This window comes from Mirounga leonina, unplaced genomic scaffold (genome assembly GCF_011800145.1).
Source record: "Mirounga leonina isolate KUSES-001 unplaced genomic scaffold, KU_Mleo_1.0 Mir_224, whole genome shotgun sequence".
In the NCBI taxonomy this organism is placed as follows: domain Eukaryota; kingdom Metazoa; phylum Chordata; class Mammalia; order Carnivora; family Phocidae; genus Mirounga; species Mirounga leonina.
Genome location: NW_023270615.1, coordinates 20890511 through 20913019, shown reverse-complemented (window position 1 = coordinate 20913019; position 22509 = coordinate 20890511). Strand labels below are relative to the sequence as shown.

General features: G+C 46.0%; 2 protein-coding genes across 3 annotated transcripts in view; one reads left to right on the top strand and one right to left on the bottom strand.

Annotated features, from left to right (window-relative positions):
• Nucleotides 1–22509, top strand: part of CENPP (centromere protein P) — a 234312-nt gene that overhangs the window by 166973 nt on the left and 44830 nt on the right. The window lies entirely within an intron of this gene.
• The window catches only part of ECM2 (extracellular matrix protein 2), a 33170-nt gene that overhangs the window by 3354 nt on the left and 7307 nt on the right, over nucleotides 1–22509 (bottom strand). The window contains exons 2-9 of one of the 2 annotated variants that reach the window (XM_035029261.1): nucleotides 16170–16479; nucleotides 14501–14689; nucleotides 11706–12293; nucleotides 9672–9787; nucleotides 7848–7983; nucleotides 4863–5020; nucleotides 2678–2817; nucleotides 1306–1632 (exon numbers count right to left, since the gene is read on the bottom strand). In XM_035029261.1, the coding sequence (XP_034885152.1) occupies nucleotides 1306–1632; nucleotides 2678–2817; nucleotides 4863–5020; nucleotides 7848–7983; nucleotides 9672–9787; nucleotides 11706–12293; nucleotides 14501–14689; nucleotides 16170–16455 (1940 nt within the window). In that variant the 5' untranslated portion in view covers nucleotides 16456–16479. The remainder of the gene's footprint in view (nucleotides 1–1305; nucleotides 1633–2677; nucleotides 2818–4862; nucleotides 5021–7847; nucleotides 7984–9671; nucleotides 9788–11705; nucleotides 12294–14500; nucleotides 14690–16169; nucleotides 16480–22509) is intronic. The other variant, XM_035029262.1, reaches the window with a different exon arrangement.

The following is a 22509-nucleotide window of genomic DNA, read 5'->3' as shown; positions in this document are numbered from 1 at the left end:
ATAGTCCTTTCCATTCCTACTTATCACATACGTATCATTTTTTCCAGTTTTATAAAGACAGCATTAACATACAGTATGATATTAGTTTAAGGTATACGACATGATTTGATATTTGTATATATTGCAAAATGATCATCATCATTATATTAAGTTTAGTTAACATCTGTCAGCTCACATACATATTTGTAGCCAGCTTCTTGGTCTGATTGGACATTTAAAGGAAAGAACTGGGCATTTGTCTTACCTTTAAGTGACCCTAGCTGATTAAAAATCCTTTACAAAGGAATTCCAGCTACTAACAGATGTGTGAAGGGTAACAAAAGTAGTGAGTCACTATTTTGTTGCCCCTAAGGAAATAAGTTTCAAGCAGCACTCATCTGTGAGTGAGACCCTTGGTTCAGAGGTGAGGAAAAAGGTATTAATGGAGATTCCAGACTGTGACCGCCTGAATCCCACCAGAAGGGGGACAGACGTGTGCGTCCTCATGCAGCAAATAGGAAGCACAGAGCACAGCCTACGACGTACGCAGCCAAGCAGCTTTTAACTGCATCTTACAAAGCCTTCCCCACACGCACCTCTCTCCCCAGCACTGTTATACACCCTTGACTCTTTTTTTATTACTATGTTCAGTTGTCCACTGTACAGTACATCATTAGTTTTGGTGTCGTGTTCAGTGACTCATTAGCTGCATATGTACACCCATGACTCTTTCCCTCTGTGTTTTAGGAATTCGTGTTTGGATTGTAGAGACAGAGAAAAGAGGAAGGGGTGTGCTCCTCAGGGACAGGAGCCCACCTCAGACTGGCTACGGCTGCATTACCATAGCATTCCACAGTCATTCTGGAGTCCTTCGTGCTGTCCAGGCAGACAGAAAACTGGGTCCCCAGAAGTGAGAAAAGCTGAGTCTCAATAATTTTATTCGGAATTCTACCTTTGGAAAAAATCTAGATAGAATCAGTTTTAATTTTAGCATATATTTAAGTTTTGTTCTCTACAGAGTAGAGTTTTTAAAATTACACATGGAGGTAGAAGCAGCATAATCGTCCGCCTCCTGGGTTCCCAGTATCACGCAGTAATATTCTGTTCTAAAGGGTTTTTACTGGGAAAGTTTGCAAACCTAGACACACATAGAAAACTATGATGAATCCTTTTGTACCTGCAAACATCTGCCAGTTTTGTTTAATGTGGCCTCTTGTCCTTTTTCCCCTTATAAGTAAATCCCAGACATCATGTCGTGGTTGTTGAATCATATCCTCTGTCAGCCACACCAATTTTAAACTGATACTTGAAAAAGCCAAAATTTACCGTATCTTGTTGTTGTTCAGCCTCAGAAAATGTAGTGCTTTCATTTCCCGTACTCCAGGTGGTATAGATTTTAAGTCATTGTGATCCAGAAACAGCTCTCTCAGAGAATGATAAGCCCCATAGAAGGAGACTCGGTCCACTCCGTCATCAGAGAGTCTGTTAAATGACAGGTACAGGTACTCTAGGCCTGGCTCCATGTGGCCAAACACATAGCCGGGGATGCGCTCGATCTGGTTCCCAAGGAGTACGAGGTGCAGCAGGGACTTGGGCAGGTAGGAAGGGACGTGGTAGAGCTTGTTGTAGGAGAGGTCGATGGACTCCAGATTTCTGCAGCAAAGAAGGATGAGCGGGGCGCAGCGTAAGGCGGGAACCATGAGCTCCGGGCTCGGACAGGGCCGTGTCCCTGCCACCGCCTGGTTTGCAGTAGTGACTCCTGCATGAGGGGGGCTGTGTGGTGGCCTGCCCCATCTGTCCGCGAGGCTCACGCTCTTACCTGGGCACTGCACCACGGCTCCTGCTCCGCTCTAAGGAGCGCAAGGTTCAGAAAGAACCACTCTCTAGGGTCAAATGTGAATTGGAAACGAAGTCCAGTGTCCTGGCTTTTGTCAAGCTGCTTCTCCCTGAAATCGCCCCTGGTTCCAGCAAGGACATGGTGGTGGTGTGGAATCTGCATTCTTGCTGCACGCCTGATCTGATGGCCTGCCATGCGGGGGCTTGTGGTGAAACGGAGCTCGTGTTCGGAGCTTCCCCTGTGGCTTCTGAGTCGCCCGGCCACCACCACGTCCTGCTGGACCCGGCTGGCCCTCCACACCCTCTCCTGCCCCTGAAAGGTGCCCGTTCCCTCTGTTTCACCCAGATCCCTCGTGCCCTCGACACACAGCCCACCCTGCCCCTCCTGACAGGCAAGATCCCCTTCCCTGCGTCCTTGCCAGGAGGATGGATCCTGCTTCCAGCCTTCCCTGTCAGGCCAAGCACTCTTCGGACTGTTTTCTAATACTTGAGATGGAGAAGTGCTTTGGAGGAATGAAGACAGTGTGGCGTAGGACAAGGGAACCTGGTGGTCCCATGGCAGGGTGGGGCTGGGGGAGGCAGGGATGGTCTCTCTCCAACTTCACGGCCACCTGTGAGGTGGACAGACCTCGGGTCCCTCGCTGCCCTCGGGTACCTCACTGCTTGGGTTCGCGCACGGCCACCCCAACGCCAGTCCCACCATACACGATATGAGCTCCAAGCACGTAACCAGGTTCTGGAGAGGAGGAGGCTCACGAAGGAGGGGTGCCACCACTAAGCTTGCTCCCCCACGTTCAGACCCTGTGAGTAACAACAGAAGGAAGAGACTGTCTAAGAAAGGCGAAGAGCAGCGTCTACTCACTCTTGATTTATCCAGGCTAGAGGAGCAATCCTGTTTTCCTCAATTTTATTATGACGTAGCACAATGACATTGATTTTTCTGGTGTGGTTGAAACAGATCTCAGTTATTTCTTCAATTTGGTTATTTTCTAGGTATAATTCCTATAATTAAGAGAAAAGACTGTTTTTCTTTGTGTTGGTTGGTACATATATTCAGCTACACAGAGATGAAAATGGTAGTGTGGACTGTTCTCATTAGTATTATCTGGAGAGTCTTCTGCTCTTCCAAGTGAATTCATTGTTGTAAGTTGTCTTATTCTATCTAATTAGTGAAATAAAATGTACCATCTTTCATGGTCATGGAATTAAATGAATTTTTTTTTTTTTTTTTTTTTTTTGAGAGAGAGCATGAGAGAGAGCATGAAGGGGGAAGGGTCGGAGGGAGAAGCAGACTCCCCGCCAAGCAGGGAGCCCGATGCGGGACTCGATCCAGGGACTCCAGGATCATGACCTGAGTGAGCCAAAGGCAGTCGCTTAACCAACTGAGCCACCCAGGCGTCCCTAAATGAATTTTTTAAATCATAAAATGTTGCAAAATACAGCATACCATAATAATTGTATAAAGTTCTCTAATGTACAAAACTTACTCATGTAAATTATCTCATTTGGCTTCAAAACCCTAGAAAATTGTAGAAATGGTCATTCCTGTTCAGTAGTGGAGATGCTCGGGCCTGGAGAGAGGATGCCCAGGAAACACACGTATCGCCCCCCACCCCCTCAATCTAGGGCAGGCGACTTCCACCAATCCGTGCTGCCTGTCAGGGTTTTAGACTTGCCTGTATTATAATTAATTTAATTAAAATCAATTAACCTTCATTTAACGTCAGAGTAAAGTTGCTAGAGCTATTGTTTTCAATAGCAAGCTGCCTTCAAGTTAATTCATTTGGCATTAGTGGGAATTTTTCACTCAAGAAGCTTGGAAATCAGAAGTAGACATTGGTGTATGTCTTCAATGTAACTTTCTATTCTGTTGTAGTAATTTCCCCTTTTCACTTAATTTTGGTATTTATTAGATATGATTTAAGCAATTTTTAGCTTTTTGCTTTTCATACATATTTATAGAGGTGAACCAAATCAGTGGTACCCAAACTTGGTTGCAAATTAAAATCACCTGAGAGCTCTTTCAAGTTACTGCAGTCAGAGCACACTCCTCCGCACGCTAGATAGACTCTGTGTCTGTGAAGAGGGCCCTGGGAGAGGTTGGGGCACACACACCTGTGTGGACACTGCCTCCCATGCCAGGGAGACGGGCCGTCTGGAGACACGTTGCTCCTCCATACTCCATACATACATTCAGCTTGTGTGTGTTTTACTATGTGCATGCATTATGTATTAAAATCTTAATTTAAAAAATTATAAATTACTGACCCTACCCTCCAAAGAACCTGGTTGAGGATGCCTGGGGTAGGGTATGGAGTCCATATTTCTTTAGAATCCAAGAGATTCGGACGTAAAGCCCAATATTGGAACCTCAATCTTTACAATTTGGACAAATTCTGAACTGATATGTTAATCTGCAAATAGGAGGATGAGGAAAGGAGGTGGTGTGTCTCCGCATCAGACCCAGGCTGCAGGCTCTGCTGGCCCAGCGGGCCCACAACTGTGGGAAGCTCCATCCTGCCTTCCTGCTGAGTAATCCTGCGTGCGGAACCCTTCAGAGCAGTCAGCGTGGGCACAGGTGGGTCTGCCAGACCTCTGCTCTCACGGCTGCAAGTCAGGCGTGCACTGGGCAGTGAGGGCCCCCAAAGTGTGTGAAATGTGTCCCTTGCTGCAGCGAGGAAGGCCACAGACCTGGGCCCTGTGTCGGAAGGGCAGTGCTCGGCCCCGGTGGGGGCTGGGCAGAACTGGGAAGCTATTTTGCAAGTTGTAGTTTCTGTTGAAATTCTCAGCTCTTCTTCCCCGTTCTCTCCCCAAGAGCTGTCAGTAAGACCAATTTTCACTTTATTGAGGGTCTCTACTAGTAATTACAATTTTTACCCATAGTTTTGTATTGTTTGAAGAAACAACAGTGCTATAATTATAGCAGAGTATACAGCAACAAAATGGACTTTAACATACATCACAGTAATCTTTTAGAATAATGCTGTTTGTCTTATTGAAGTGTACTGTACTACAAATGTAAAACATTGTTAGAAAGATACAGGTACCTCAACAGAAGCAGGAAGACCCTGTGGTATAATTCTGAATTTATTTCTTCCCAGACGCAGGTAGGATAGGTTCTTCAAAGATTTGAAAGCCAAGGGATTCACATTGGTTTCACTGAGCTTGTTTCCTTCCAGTTCTAGGGTGACTAGTTGATTCAGGTCTATAAAAAGTAAAATGTAATTTTCAGAATATTAGGAAGACCAAAGGACCATGCAGTTTCTGTTATTTTTCAAAATGTCATGTGAAATGTTCAGTTATTTGGAGGGTGAATGTCCCTGCTTTCCTGGTATCCCCCCTGCAGAGCCTTCTCTCAAGTGCTCTGCACACCCCAGATGCTGAGCTCAGTCAGAACTGGTTGCTGGACGCGTGATCCAGGGGAGGGGCGGGCCTGCCGAGAAGTCCCCATGCTGTAGGATGTCTAAGGAACAGAAGCTGAGTGGGGCCGCCCTACAGGGGTGGCGGGGGCCGAGCGGGGACTCAGGATGCAGATGGGCCAGCAGTAGAAGGTTGTGGAGGTCACTTAAAGCCTTTGCAAAGATGTGGATGTGCATATGACACGGCAGCATCACTGGGGTGCGGGGGAGTGTGAGAGCACTCTGCCTGGCAAATGTCAGTCTCTGGACAAGGGAGTTACAGCAGTGAATTCCCATCACACTTGTTCACTTCCTGGCAGATAGTGCAGCCAAATGGAATTTTGGAAAGGAGAATGATCAAGAAAGGATTCTCCACGCACTCAGACTGAGCTACCAAGAAAGGCCCTTATACAAACAAGTTTTCCCTGCATTGTTTCTGCTGGCCTTAGGAGTGGTATGATCCAGATCACTTGGAATCCTACAGGAGAATGGACAGCTCAGCAGTGATGATACCCAGAAGCATCTGAGTCCGACATTTAGGGTGTAACTCTGGAGTTTGTTCAGTGGCCAAGATTTCTAGAGTAGGAATGTTTTCATCTTCAACTCAAGTCATGGGCATTGTACTGAATGCTCTGTACGGCTCTGTTCCTACTCTTAGTAGGCACATTAGAGAAACAGGGCATTGTCCAAGCGTGAGCAGGGGACAGGACCATCAGGGGTGCAGATCCCCGGTGCTGAGGACCACAGGAGGGGTGTGGACATGGGGTGGAGCTGGGCTCCCAAGGACAGGAAGACCTAGGTGGAAACAGGAGGCTGGGGCAGCCAGATGAACATGGGCAAGTAAGCACCCATGTGGCTGCGCTCAGCGGTAGGAGAGAGGCCCGCCTTGGGTGGACCGTCTGCTAAGGGGGGTGCAGGCCTTTCGTGCACCAGACAATAAGGTCTGACTCTCCTCTTCAGGCAGTGAGGAGCCCTGGGCAGGGACAGAGCGATAAAATACCGACCTGGCAGTTGTTTCAGCATCAGCTGAAGGGCTGAGAGGAAGTAGGGAGCCCAGGCAATAAACTGGGAGAAGTGGTTACATTTTCTCATATTCTCTTTGATTTCCAAAACCAAAGGTACTTATCTGGTACATAGTTGAGGTTTGGGAATATAATGGAAGTTTTTCTGTGGAAAACGGATAATAAAAGTAGACGAATGGTCGGTGTGTGGCCCCACGAGAGAGACATGGCACACAGTGTTTACAAATACTCTCTGGTTTATATATACATTGTCTGTGTAGGAAACATAGAATGTGTGCTCCCATATGTGACAGGAGACAGGGTGGAGCTAGAGAAGCTTGCTGTAGGTCAGACGCAGCAGAACGAGGGTGTATACGCAGGAAGCCAGTAGGAAGTCCTCCCCATGGTGGGGCGGGCAACAACATGGCAGGTCATGGACGTGGGAGAGCGCGGTCCCTAAGTATGCAGAGTGGGGGCCAGCCGCAGACACTCCCTGCAGCATCTGGATCCTCCTGTTTCTGCACACCTTTGTGCACACTGTTTCTCTTCCTGGATCGCCCCCCCCCCTTCTCTGGAACTGTCTGTAATGTGAAGGGTCACATGTGAAGACCTGCCACAGAAGCACATGGGAGAGCAGCAGGCCCCTGATGGCCAAGCCAGGGGCTTTGGTGCAAAAAGAGCAGCATCCCAGCAGGGGCGGTGCCTGCGCATGGCTACACCCAGCCTGCTGCCGGCCACTTGACGGCGCAGGCTGGGCTCAGCACAGAGTGTCGTGGCTCCCCGGGCACGGTGGCCTGAGCTGCTTCTCATGGCCGAGGCCTCCACAGTGCTCGGACCGTGGGGACGGGGGGCGGGGGGGAACGTGTGTGCGCACACCTTCCAAGTAGGGACGTCTGCTTTGTAACGTGTCGTCTTGAGAGCGTGGCCAGAGAGGCGACCTCACGTGTGGTTCACACGCAGCCCGTTCCTTCGGCCCTGCTTCACCTGGCAGTTAAAAATTGTACTTTCTAATGTCTTTTCCGTATGACAGAGCCCATCACCATTTGTGTTTATTGGATGTTTTTCATGTGTACCCTGCAGTCCATCTGGAAATAGAATATTTCCATAACTCTGTGATTTTCAGACTTGGCAATTCTCGGTATTATTGTGTTTTTTCCCCATCACCAGAGGTGTTTTGTTCCTATGAAGTGTTTTGGGAGTGAAAAGAAACAATGAAATGGTTTTATTCCTTTTTAGGCTTGGGTTATCAACATTATCCTAAAAATATATCAAGTCAAATAGGTAGAAAGTGTTGGACACCATACCTCAGGTGCTGCTAGACTTGTGGGAAGGTGGAAGGAGACACTAGCTGTCTCTGGAGGAAGCATGTAATCCCACCACGACCCTGGCTGGCGCTTGGGAAAAGCTAACATAGTGCTGCGTCTTTTGTGCTGAGTTCACAGTATGACAACTTCAGTTGTTCTGTTCCGTCCAGAGTCAACCACAAAAGGAGAAAATAAACATCATGAACTTAAATGGTAAAGTGGCCTAAAGAACTCGCCAGCTGTCCGCATGGCCGCAGTGCCTGGGAAGTTCCCACACGACCACAGACGAAAGGCTAGAATAGGACACATACGAACTGAAAGTTAAATACCTGATAAGCTTTCTTCACTGATAGCCTGCAGACTGTTCTCGTTGATTTTAAGTTCTTCTAATGCAGATGGTAATTCTGAAGGAATCTCTGCCAAATTGTTTCCATCCATATTCAGGCGCATTAACTTCTTCAGAAGCTTGAAAAGCAAATCTCAAGATTACCTCTTCACGTGGTCACAGATGCGGTCGCGCATCTCCTTCAGGGGTCAGAGTGCAGTCGCGACTTAGCCTTACAAACCTGCATGCTCTGCCTTGGGCCCATGGGAAGCTGTGTTCTCCTGCCGCCACCCCTCCCCCCCATTTCCATACTGTGGCTTTAGTGAGTAGGAGAAAACTGTCACCGCTGGACCGCTCATGTTTTGCTAGATCTTCGGTTTCCACCTTCTCAGCAATAGACACTAAGTTAGTTAGATGTTGCAGTAATCTGAATCTGTCACGGATGCTGGCAGTGAAATCAGCAGTTTGAGTCCTTACCGTGGACTTGTACAGCTCAGTTTTGCAGTTACACTAGTAGGAAGGGTCCTAAAAGAGCACTGATTACTGCCGAACTGCTTCAGGATGGCCTGCTACAAATACCACCAGCTGTTCCTTTGTAGCACCCACACAGTCTGACTGTTCGGAGGGTGCGCCCATGTTTGCAGCTGCGTGCTCGTGGGCCTAAACGCCTGCCCCACTGGAGCGGAGCGCGGATGATTCACCTCAGGGCACTCGGTCAGACCTGAGCAATTTGGGAATGGGACAGAGGACCCCAAAACAAGAAAAGGAGCCACTCTCCCGTGTGTCTTTCTTTCTGATAAAACAGTCCCAGCTGTCGTATGACAAGGACACGTCTGTGACTTGAACGGGGACACGAGCCCAGGGATTTGTACGAAGGGTCATAAAAGGGATAAAGTTTGGCCTAGTGGGATGTAGTAGGTTTCACTGGGATTCTTTTTTTTTTTTTTTTTTTTTTAAGATTTTCTTTCTTTATTCGATGGAGAGAGAGACAGCGAGAGAGGGAACACAAGCAGGGGGAGTGGGAGAGGGAGAAGCAGGCTTCCCGCCGAGCAGGGAGCCCGATGCGGGGCTCGACCCCAGGACCCTGGGATCATGACCTGAGCCGAAGGCAGACGCTTAACGACTGAGCCACCCAGGGGCCCCTGTTTCACTGGGCTTCCTAAAAGGGCACATGAGTGTATTTGTTTACATACGCAGACCCTTCCTTTCTTGCTTCTACCTTTGCTTCTCTGAAACTCCTTGATTGTCTTCTTTTCTGCTTTTTAGAAAATATTTTAGTCACACCCAAGTCTTGCAGAGGCTTGTTCTATGCTGTTTGCTGTCTCTCTCCCCCTCGTCTCTCCCCCCACCATTCCCTGTGCTAACTTTCATCTGAGCCTGCTTGTGTTTCCAGAACTCCCACCTGTTCACATGTTCATCAGATCTTGCCCTTGGCACAAAATAACGAATCTCTTTCTGGCCTGAAAATGTTAATGGAGTTTCCAGATAAGCTGTCCTTTATTCCTGGAAATACCTCATGTACTAAGAGACCATATTTCCACATATTTTCAGCTGCTTGGGGAGAAACTGCTCCATAAGTTCAAAACATTAGTTTTGTCATTTTGCTGTTGTAGGTGCTCTAAGGGTAAAGCCTCGAAAAACCAGCTAGAATCATGTAAAACAACAGACTGGAATCAAGGTAAGACTTGAAGAATTTAGGAACACCAGAGAGGAAACTTTCTTGACTTAGGAGGAAGCTACAGTGAAAGCATGTCCCTTTCGCTCCCTGCTCTGCGACTAGCACAGAACTGTGCAAGGGGACGGTTCCTCACCTGCAGTGTGTGTTTACCTTGAATGCTTTTGCACCTACGCCTGTGGAGGTGATGTTGTTTTTGCTCAGATCAAGCCTTTCCAAATTTGGCAGTCCGTTGAATGCTCCATCGGGAATGCTGGTGATGGAATTGCCTGGAAAACACAACAGTTGTGGTTTAGGCCCCTGTGCACACACGGGCACATATGTGTGTTCATGAACATCCGTAGATAGCAAGGGAGCTCTGCCCGGAGGAGAAAGCAATACTCATAACTAGGACAGCGTCTGTATCAGCAAATGCAAGTGCAGAGAACACCAGCCTGGGGCCAGATCCTCCACTCAAAAGACTTGCTGTGCTCGTGGCCGTCCTGTTTTAGGTGAAGCTGCTGTGAAAACAATTCTGTTAGCATTATGCATTTTATAACAGAGATGTATTTCTGGAAGCTTACATAGAAACTGATCTTCCCATTGACATGTCCTAGATCCTGGGCCAGAAATCCTGTTCTATCACTTACCTTTCTGAAATTACCTTCTCTAAATCAGGAGCTCAGGTGGCCTCCAGATCTGATGTTGTACAGATTGAATCCATACAATTATAAGTTCCTACATGCTTTAAATTTATGGGATCTTGTTTTCACATTTGGTTGAGTGCAGTAGTTGATGATTTTAAACCCAGAACGTAAGCTCACCAGAAATAGTGAGTACTATAGAAACCATGTGGTGACCTTCTCAAAACCACGATAGTGTGACTGAGCATGGCATTCATTGTTCTTGGGTTTTCTTATGGCAGAGCACAGCTGACACACCAACTGTGGTGGAGGGGACATTGTTGGGGTGTGAACTGCTGGGCATAAGAGACTTCCTAAGGGGTCATCTGAGCGTGGTGTCCGAGCACAGACTGGGCGTCCGAACCAAGGCATCAGACTTGGTCTATCAAGTATTTATAAGGTCATTTACTTATTATTTCTCTGGTAGTTTATTTCTGTGATTGCCCCTGAGACACGTCTGAAACCCCATTCAGATTCTCTCACCCCTGTGTCTTCAGGGCCTCCCGGGGTGTGGGTCTTGTCTCCCAGATGGACGCACACCCAGGGTCCCCCACCAGCCAGCCTCACACACACACCTGGTCTTGCCATTCCTCCGCTCAGAACCTCCCAGAAGTTCTGAGGACTGGAGGAGGACTGGACCATTCCATGCCCACCAGAATGGCTAAAAGGAGGGAAAGACAAGTGACAGGATACAGAGCAGCGTCTAGCAGAAAAGCCACGGCCACCTTTGGGAACCTAGATGCACATTTACTCTGTCACTCAGCATTTCCACTCCTGGGTGTGCACCTTATTGAACAGAAAACTAAGTCCACACAAACCTCTGTGTGTGGATATTTATAGAACTGCATGTATAGTTGCCCCAAACTGGAAGCGACCCATCAGCTCAGCAGAGACAGGGCTGGTAGAAGGAGGGGCGCGAGGGAACATGGGGAGGTGACAGAAACGTTCTGTGTCCTGATTGTGGGGGTGGTTATGCAACTGTACACATCTGTCAAAGCTCAGAAGAACATGCTAAAAATAAGTTTTACTGCATGTCAATTATACCTCAGTAAAGCTGACTTTAGGGAAAAAGTCAATGGGAAATCATGATTTGGTTTGGAGAAATTTGCTTTATACTTAACCATTCTATTTCTTCTACAAAGCTTATGTATATGATTGTAGATTGTGAAGTTAGTCTGTTTGGGATCAATTTATATTACGAAATTAAAATATGACATTCAGGGACGCCTGGGTGGCTCAGTCGGTTAAGCGTCTGCCTTCGGCTCAGGTCATGATCCCGGGGTCCCGGGATCGAGCCCCGCATCGGGCTCCCTGCTCGGCAGGAGGCCTGCTTCTCCCTCTCCTTCTGCCTGCCTGCCGCTCCCCCTGCTTGTGCTCTCCTACTCTCTCTCTCTGTGTCAAATAAATAAAAATAAATAAAATCATTTTTTTTAAAAAAAAGAAAGACAAAGATATGACATTCACAGGGCAAGGAGAGTTACTTACTTGTAAAGCACAGAACAGAACAGACGTCCATATCTCTTACCAACGAGCTCCAGGCTTGTTATCTCTGGTGCTGTCAGCCGTGGCATCTGTGTGAGGCCGGCGCTGATGCAGCTGATGGTCCTGTAGGACAGGGAGCACCCGCTGGGCAGAGGTGGCATGCCTCTGGGAGGAGGGAGGACCAGGGGTCTGGAGGGTGCCCTGAACACATCTCCCCTGAGGGTGCTGTCATGCTCCTCATCCTCATCCTCGTCCCCCTCCTTGTCCCCCTCCTCGTCGTCCTCGTCCTTCTCTGCCTCCTCCCTTGCTGGATGTCCTTGTTGATGGGCCCGCCTCCCCTCTGCTCGGGGTCTCTCCTCTGCCTCTTCTCTGCTCCACCCCTCACTGAGAGGTCTCCCCTGCTCTCCAGGTCCAGGGGTCTCTTTCTTTTGCTCCTTATCTTTATCTTTACTTTCTTCTTCATCCTCCTCAAATTGAAGTTCCTCTTTTTGCAACACTTGGTCCATTTCCAACCGACGAGGTGGCAGTTGCTTGCGAGGTACATTGGTAGGTTCTCTTTGTTCTGAAGAATCACCAGAAAATTCACTTCTATCACTTAATGCTGTACCACTGAGCAGCAGATGGGAGGTTGCTGGCCGCACGGGGAGGACACGGCAGGGGCGAGGTGTAACGTTATTAAAAGGAAAAATCATAGTGAAAGTGAGGTTAGTAAATATTATTCCCTCCAGGTATTTGAGTGCAATTTAAATGTGAAATGCATTATGGAATTTTTGCTTGAATGGTTTTAAAAGTAATTTTATTTCTATTTTATAAGATTTGTTTTGGGGCGCCTGGGTGGCTCAGTCGTTAAGCGTCTGCCTTCGGCTTGGGTCATGATCCCAGGGTCCTGGGATCGAGCCCCACATCGGGCTCCCTGCTCAGTGGGAAGCCTGCTTCTCCCTCTCCCACTCCCCCTGCTTGTGTTCCTGCTCTCGCTGTCTCTCTCTCTGTCAAATAAATAAATAAAAATCTTTAAAATAAAAAAAAAAAAGATTTGTTTTAAGCGATTTTTGTTTTTTCCTGTGGCCTTAATATTTGTTTTTACTAAAATATCTTGCTACCCGGTAATAAAGAGGAAATAATATTGCCACATGATGCAAAATGGTAAGCAGTCCTATGTGAGGTTACGATATGATGAGGTGTGACCTTTATAATAGATACTGTTCAGTTAATCGGGGTTATTGATAATGTAAAAATCTGTACCATCAAACAAAAAAATGAAACATGTATTTTACTTGCTTGTGGTAGTGAAACTGGCTTTTGTTTGTAGATTTATTATTATTTTTGTCTGACTTTCTTTCAGCCCCATAGGCCCAAAAGCATCTTCTGAAATTCAGGACTATAGAAAGTTCGCCTCTTTCTCCCTCCCAGACTCTCTACTTAAATTTTTACTACTTGACACTTATGGGAGGCCTCCTGGGTTCCGATGATGCTGTTTTAAGTCAAAGGCATGCATGTCAGTTCTTCCCATCGTCCCATGATGATGGGAGCAGAACGGCCAGTGGCAGGCGTTCGCCTGCGTGTGTAATGAGCAGAAAGCGGGGAGCACCCGACAGTGACCCGAGCTCTGGGAGGAGTGAGTACTAGTGCTGGTGGATTTCCCGAGTCGTTGCCATGCTTTTATTTAATACTATACCTAAATCACCCAAAAATGTGACTATTTGAAGGAATTACTTGAGATTTCAATCCAGTATATATTATAAAGTCAGTGAGCTATTTTTTCACATCCCTGGCAGAATGTGCAAAAGGAAAATAGGAAAAACTTAGGGAAGGGAAGCTAAAGCTATCATACTGAAACATTTAAAATCCTTCCCGTATATCCAAGTTTATTTTTCCAGAATAACCACAGCATTTCAAGATTGTTCCAAGTCCTTTGAAAAATGTCTGATCATTTCTGAATCTTGCCTGTGTATTTGCTAACATTTTTTAAAGGCATAATACCTTAGTAAAATAATTGGTAGTGTAAACCAAAATGCAATTCCTAACTATTCTAAAGTTCTTCCTGGTAGGAGGCCGTTGTGTTGACACCTACCCTGAGACTATCCTGTGTGCGTGGAAAACAATCTGCCTTGATTATAGACAAGAGAAACTGTCTCTCTGTTCCTTCCCATCAAATCATCTACCACATGTGTATCTATTTCAGAAGGCGCTGGCTAGGCCTCCCTCTTGAGAGTCGGTTGTCCCTCAGGTATGAGCCCCAAGAGAGCAGGAACGGTGAACATTCAGCAGGCCCCGTGGCATGACCTTCTGCAGGAAGCAGTGCCCCCAAGAGACAGGCACTGCTCCAGGACCACCATCCTGCATTTCCCCAGATTTCCCGAGCGGTAGTGAGTGCGGGTAGGCTGGGGCCTCAGGCTTTCTTCTCTCTGGGTGCAGACCCCTCTCCCTTTGTTCATCAGGAGTTCCTTGTCTTTGTTCGTGGTCTTAACTGTGCCCACACTGAGCTGAATTAAGGGAGCCACTCCAAGTAAGGAACTAAGCAGAGGACACTTCCCTCACAGGACACTTGGGGACTATTGGCTCTGTAGATTCTGCCGCTGCTTCTCCAAAGCAAGCGTCGGTGGGCAGTGTGGTCTGGTCAAGTTTTCTGGTTCTGACAGAGCTGGAACTGTGAAGCCAAGATCTTTTTTTCTGCCTCCCACCATCCATTTTCCCAAATAACTTCTCTGTTTATCATCACTGTGCCAATCTTAATGACTAGTTTATCATAATTTAAAACTTCAGGTAGCAACAAAATAAAAACAATGGAAGTTGAAGACTCAGTCACATGTGATACTGTGTTGTGGTAAATACTTATACCAGCATCAGAGCAGACTGGGCAGCACTCTCCTTCAGGTGTAACTGTTTGGGGGCACGTCGGAGGGTGGCACTTAGTTTCGTCACAAAGCACTCTTCCGTTCGAGCAGAGGCAGGTGGTGCACGGCTCAGGAGACCACACTGCTTGGTTGTACATGGTCATCCCATGAACCAGACAGTGTCCTTTCCTTCCTGGAAGAGAAGCCGGAGCTGGTAAACTCCCTGTGTGGTCACCAGCCCCCGTGCATGACGGTGAGCAGTGTGAAGTCGGACTGCCAGCATCACACGAGAGTGGCGTAAACAGTGGGGTAAATAGACCCCAGAGAAGGGACCCGAGAGCAGCTTCCGCGTGCTCCGCTCTCAGCCTCTGAGACTGAGCTCCTCCTGGTGACTGACTCTGAGCTGCGCCTCCATACTGTATCTGCCGGGGTGCCTAAGTTATACGGCGGCAGCAACCCACCCCCAAGCCTCGGGGATTTCTTCTCTGTGCCATGTGTCCGACGTGGGCACACAGGGGCTATGCTCCCAATGGGCCCAGAGACGATCAGCAGGCTTCTGCATCTCCAAGCAGGCTGCCCTGATGGCCAAAGCAGAGGAACGGGAGGTTGGGAATCCCACACGAGCCCTAAAAGTGTGTCATTACATTGAGCAAAGCAGATGATACAGCCATACCTAAATTCTGAAGAGACACAGCAGTGTGGTTCCATCGGGTGCCAGAGGGCAGAGAGCAGGAAAGGCACCGATGATGAGCCCACGTCTCACCCTTCCCAGTGTGCGGATGGGGAAGGCAGAGCCAGACGTTGCAACTGACCCTTTCTTTAGAGTTACTGTGTTACTGAGCACTAGCTCACAGGCCATCAGTGCCGTCCTTGTGAAGTGTTTTCGAAGTATCTCCATTTCCCTACGTACAGAGTCACAGACGTGTGGGTGAGTGTGTCCACCAAGGTGGCCATCACAAAGACTACTTGGATTGGAATGTTAGAGGACATGCTATCCTTCCAACCTAGTGTCATTTGTGATGCCTGTCCTTTGATGACCCACTGTCCCCACATCCCACCCTGAGATGGGCTCTCACATTCGCTCCCTCCCTCCCAGCCCCACCCAGTAGTTGGTCTGCATAAAATAAATTCAGTGGCTTAATGCCACTTTTGGTTGAAAATATTTTGGTGGGAAATAGTTCATAGCCATGTATTCGTAGAATCATTTGAATAATTTTTCTATATCCCAGATGATCTATCATCATAAATGAAAAAGCAGGCTACAACCTTATATGTATATTATCTATATTATTAACCCAATTATTTGAAATACATGGCATAGAAAACAGACTAGAAATTAATAAACCAAAATACTAACTATGGTTTTATAAATATAGTTGTGGGATAGCTAATTATTTTTTTGTTTTCCAGTAATTTTGTATTATAATTACATTCCATAAATGAAATTTTAAATTATTTCAAAACTTATCATTGTAGACTAAACCAAAAGATACAGTAGAATATCTTGATATAATAACTTGGAAAATGTATTTAATACATATTAACTTGAAAATATAACTTAAAATATGCTATATTAATAACAATATATATAATAACTTGAAAAAAAATTTTTGGAAAATTATCTTCATGGAGGTTCTGTTTCTCTCTCCCCCCCCCCCTTACTGGTTTCTTACCTGGTAACACATTATAACTTGATTCTACTCCAAGAAAACTTAAAAAGGAGTCAGACTTTTCCTCTGTGCTGTAATCCAAGTTAAGCACAGGAATTGTTGCTGCCGGTGTGACCATCACCTGCCGGATCCCCAGCTGCCCACTGGACCTGCGGGCAGGCGAGGGGCTTTTCCTTGGTCTCCTGTAGTACACCTTCCTCCGTTGCTTCCTAGGCATTTCTTCATTTCGTCCAAAATCGGTTTGAAAAATGATAAGCAGAAGGAAACAAAGCAAACCTGCAAACTTCATGCTTGCTTCTTCACCATCCAGTTTCTAGAATGAGAAGGAAGCAGGATTTCGGATTTAGTGGTGCCTAATTTTTACCTTTGAAAATTGGCGTATTATTGCTTGTGTGCCTCAGTAGCGTCCTGGAGAAAGGACACATTTAATTTGTGGGCTCTATGCTGGTGTATTACTGCCAAATCAGAATGTAGAATTCTTCTATCAGGATCAAAGAACAGGCATGAGCCAGCCTTTTCTGTGAAAAACCAAATACTAAATATTCTAGGCTTTCACACGCTGTCTGTCATGACTACCACTTGGCCCTTGAAGTGTGAGAACAGACCATGGTGCACAAACGTGTGTGCCCGTAAAACTCCAGTGACAAAACAGTTTGCTGGACTTGGCCTCTAAGCCGTGGCTTGCCGAGCCCTCTCTGGACCGCTGTGCTGTGTCTTCAGAGGTTACCCAGGGCCGAGCTACCTGTGTGCCAGGCCATCCTCTGACTTGGGCCACCACGGCCCTGTCCCCTGGTCTGCTGTTTGGTTCTTCTATCCTCTGGCTTTATAATTGTCTTTACTGAGAGGAGGGGGCATGACTGCACCTGATAAAAATAACAGCAAGCTAGCATCAGTTGTAAAGATGTAAGACAAAGAGTAATTCTTAATTAGCTGGCCTCAAGAGCAGCACGGGGCCCTGCGTGCTGTAAAGGTGAAAGAGGTATCAGAGAAACGAATACTTATACTCCTGGTGATTAAGAGACATGTGGTTGTGGTACTGTGGTCAGACAGGCTGGTCCGGGCCCTATAAAGTCAGGTAGCACAAAAAGTAAAGAGAAACCCTCCACAAGGTGATTGATTGTAGGAGCTGGTTGAAGGATTCACCTGGCCACACACTTTGACCCGTGGTTAGTCCTGCAAGGAAGGTCTATGTGGCATCCATTGCCCCCGGAGCTGAGAACCAGTGTCTCCCCCTTCGCCCCTGCCTGGCATCTATCCCTTCTGTTCTTCACTCAGGTTCCCTTGCTGTCACTACCCCAAGATGGAGGCAGGGTGTGTGGAGGAGAATCTGAAACCTCAGGGCTGCTAAGGACCCGGGATCATTGGCTAAAGTGGCAGCCTTGCTTGGTGATGAGATTTACCCCACTCCTCACAACCTGCATTGGTCACCTCTGTCAGTCAGTACAAAACTGTTAAATTTCAGGAAACGTCACCTGGCAGGAATGGTAAAGGTTTAAAGTGATGCTATGTACAGAGATCAAAATTCAAAGCTGCAGAGGAGGGATTTTGGAAGCTCAAAGGGCCAAAAACATGGCCATAGACCGTGAACCCGGCAGTCTGGCTGGGACCTTAGGAAATAGACAAGAGACCCTGTAAACATTGGGTTCAACCTTTCTGCATGAAACAAAGTACTCTATTGACATCAGACGCTGCTGTATTACAGGTCTGCTTCGAAACCCATGGGCAGGTTGTAGGAACCCCAAAGGGCATCTGACTGGAAGACCACGTACTGGGCGGTGAGGCGAGACCTTCCTCATGCCACAGTGCCCACCCCCCAAAATGTGCAGGAACTGGGGGTAATCAGTGCCAGTCTAGCCAAATACTGTGCCTTCTGTCAGCAGAAACCTACGGTGGTTGTAGCAAACACGGGGTTGCCACCATGGGTCTTTGCCCAAGTACAGGTGTCACTCACAGACCTGTTTTTTACATTCTTCCATGTGTACATCACCAGAAGGCCAAGAACATGAAGCTGTGGGGTTGCCATCCCTGTGTGGCTGACATTTCTTCAAGTGACACCATTAGTGACCAGAGTGGCTCCGAGAAGCAGCGACTCCTGGAGAAGCTGGATGTTAGTTCATGGTCATTTTATAGAGAACCCGTCAGCCATTAGAGCAGTTTGTGACAAAGCTCAAATCTGACTTCTGCTTCTAGCCAAAATGGAGTAACAGAGACCCGACCCAAGATAACTTAAAATCAGGATAAAAACATGAAGCTGCATTTTTCTCCAAACCTTAGGTATGAAGTAGCACAGGACCTTGAACCCTGGCGGGGGGAGGGGAGTCCAGGGTGAGCCCTGTGACTGGTCTCACTCACAGCCTGAGGCAGTTCTTGTTCATGCTCAGGGAGGGGATCCTGCCAGAGTCCTGGGTGCCCCGAGTTGAACATTCCTTGGGATTTCAGGGAGGTAAGAGTTTGCAGGGCAGAGTATAGAGAGCAGAGACCTCAGGTCTTCAGCGGACTCCTGATTAGCATGTCTGTGTGACTGAACTTACACTGCAGGACGAACTACTGTAAAGGACAAAGGGAAAATCCCTGGGGCTTGCAAAAGGCTCGCCAGGGTTTGGGTGCCTGCCAGTCGGAGTGGGAAACCTGCACTTCACAGGGCATTGGGCTGGTACAGCAAGGTAAACCGTCCCCGCCCCCGCAGACTAACGGCTGCTCTGGTCCCGCTGAACCAAACTGAACAGCAAGTATCTCTGAAGGATCAAACCATGTGCCATCGTGTGACCATGTTCCAGAGCTCCCAACAGGCGGTTGGGAGTCTGGAGAAAACTTAGCAGGCTCACAAAGGTGTGGGAGAAGTCGTCCATGAAGACTGTGTTCGTGTAATAATACTGTACTTTGGGGTTTATAACATAAGTAGAATTAAAATGTATGAGAACAGAAACATAAAGGAGGAGGAGATGTGTGCACATACTGTTTAAGGTTCTTTGCTATGAAGTGGAATAACGTCACTTGAAGATAAGCTGTAATAAGTTAAAGATGCATGCTGGAAGCCCTAAGATAACCACTAAACAAAAAAAGTTATAGCAAATAAGGCGATAAAGGAGATCAAATGGAATAATAAAAATAATCCAGAACGTATTTATATAAATCACATTAAACATAAATTTGTTCGATGCCACAATTAAAAAGCAAAGACTGCCAGGTTAGATTTTTTTTTTTCAGTTGATTTATTTATTTGACAGAGAGCACAAGCAGGGGGAGCAGCAGACAGGGAGAGGGAGAAGCAGGCTCCCCACTGAGCGGGGATCATGACCTGAGCCAAAGGCAGACACTTAACCTACTGAGCCACCCAGGCGCCCCCAGATTAGATTTTTTTTTAAAAAGCAGGACCCAACTATTTGCTGCCTGTAAGAAACTCGTGCTAAATATAAAGATGCAAATGGGTTAAAATTAAAAGGATGGGAAAATTTATATCATGGTAAAACTAATCAAAAGAAAAGTGGAGTGTCTATATCAACATAAGATGAAGTAGGTAAGATAGAGAAGCACACTGCATGAAGAGAGCCATTGTGTAATGGTACAGGGATCTATTCTTCACAAAGACAAAACAATTTCAAACCTTTATACACTGAATAATACAGCTTCCAAACAGCATGAAGGAATAAGTGGAACTGCGAAGAAGATAAATGTACCTTCATCATCCACAATTTCTACTCTCCTGTCTCAGGTACTGATTTTAAAAATAGTAGACAGATTGTAGGTTAAAACACTGAGATGGGATGCCTGAGTGGCTCAGTCAGTTGGGCAGCCAGCTCTTGATTTCAGCTCAGGTCATGATCTCAGGGGTGTGAGATTGAGTGCCGCCTCGGGCTCTGTGCTGAGCACAGAGTCTGCTTGAGATTCTTTCTCTCTCCATCTGCCCCTCCCTCCCACTGGCACACTCTTCCCCGCCCCCCTCTAAAAAAACCAAAAACAGAAACAATGAGATACCACTACACATCTATTAGAATGGCCCAAATAAAAAACACTCACGCCAAATGCCAAGAAGGATGTGGAGCAGCAGGAACTCAACATTCATGGCGGGAGGCAATGCATACTGGCCCAGCCACTTGGGAAGATAGTTTGGCAGTTTCTTAGAAACCAAACATACTCTTGACATGTAACCAGCAGTCATGCTCCTTAGTATTTACCCAAGAGAGTTGAAAACATATCCACACAAAGTCCTGTACGCTGATGTTTACAGCACACTGGGAAGCAACCAAGATGTCCTTCAGTAGGTGGATGGATAAACAGTGGTCCATCCACACAAGGGAATACTATTCACTAAAAAGAAATGGGCTACTAGGCCATGAAAAGACATGGAAGAAATAAATGCACATCACTAAGTGAAAGAAGCCAATCTGAAAAGGCCAATACTGTAATATTCCAACTCTGTGACATTCTGGAAAAGGCAAAACTGTAGAGAGTAAAAAGATCAGTTGCTGCCAGGGGGAAGAATGAACAGATGGAGCACAGAGGATTTTTAGGGCAGTGAGAGTACTCTGCATAATCCTGTAATGATGGATAGCTATCATTACACATTTGTCCAAATCCATAGAATGTACGCCGCCAAGAGTGAACTGTAATGTAAATTATGGACTTGGTGATAGTGATGTGTCACTGTAGTTTTGTTGATTGTAACTTGCTGTGTACCTAAATCTGAGAATTGTCATATATAAAAAACTTACCTCTCACACTGTGCTTAATTTTGAAATATAACATTTTCCCCTTAAGATCAGGAACAATGAAGGGATGTCTGGTCTCACCACTTCTAGTCAACATTTTATTGGATGTTCTAGTCAGTATAGTAATGTAAGACCAAGAAACAAAATGCATCCAGACGGGAAAAGAAATTGATATATATAAAATCAATATATAAAAATCAAGATTATTTCTATATGCTAACAGCAATAAGACAGTTAAGTTAAAAATACAACACCGCTTATGAAGGCATAAAAATGTGAAACACTTAAAGATACTTCTGACAAAAGATGTACAAGATTGCGGCCCTGAAAACTATGAAGTATTGCTGAGGTAAATGGAAAGAGAACCATATAGGGGGTACGTACAGTGGATATAGGTCAGATGACTCAGGTTTAAATTCTCAATTCTGTAAAGTTAACCTAGATTTGTCACAAAACCTAGATTTTGCCACAAAGCCTGGTCCAGCAGGCTTTTTTTTTTTTTTTTTTTTTTTAATGACAAGGTGATTCTAAAATTTCTATGGAAATGTAAAGAGCCTAGAATAGCCAAAGCAACTTTGGAAGAGAGAGGAACAAATTTGGAGGAATAGCACTACCTGATATCAACACTTAACATAGGGTGGGGAAGTAACGATAGTGTGATGCTGGTGTTGAGATAGACAAGTCCTCAGTGGGACAGAATAGAGTGTTCAGAAGAAGGCCAAACCTGCATGGGCAGTTGGTTTTCAGCAGTAGTGCCCAAGTGATCTAATGTAGGAAGGATGATCTTTTCAACACATGGGACTAGAATGGGTGTGTAGTCATGTACAGTACAGAAAGTAGATCATAGATTAAGAGCACAAAGTGTAAAACTTGTAGAAGAAAACATAGGACAAAATTCTGGTGACCTTTGATTTAACAGCAATAAAAAGCAAGAAATTTTTTTTTTAATTGGACTTCATCAATATCAAAAGCTTTTTCTCTTCAGAAGACATTGTTAACAATAGGAAAATGCCACATACTGGGAAAAATGTTTGCAAAATAATTATTCAAGAAGGGACTTGTATCGAGAATAAAGAAGTCTTAAATTCAGTCATGAAAAGAAAACCCAGTTTTTAAAAGCCCAAAGTTTTGAACACACATCACCAAAGAAGATACACAAATGGCAAATAAGCACATGAAAAGGTGTTCAAAATCATTAGTCATTAGGGAAATGCAGATGAAAACCTCAGTGAGATAGCAGTACACATCAACTACAATGGCTGAAATTAGAAAGACAGGCCATGGCAAGTGGTGACAAGTATGTAGAGTGACTAGAGTTCTCATAAAATGCTGTTGGTAATGCAAAACCACATGAACACTGGAAAATGGTTTGGCAGTTTCTTCAGAAGTTTGGTATCCACCTACCATTTACGCAGCCATTCTGCTGCTAGATATTCACCCAAGAGAAATGAAAACATATGTCCACACACAGACTTACATGTGCATGTTCGTGGCAGCTTGCTTTGTTAGACAAAAAGTGGAGACGTCCAAATGTCTAGCAGCATGTTAGTGGATAAACAAATTGTAATATATCCAGACAGTGGAACACCACGTAGCCACAACAGTGGTTAAATCTCAAAATACTTATGTTGAAT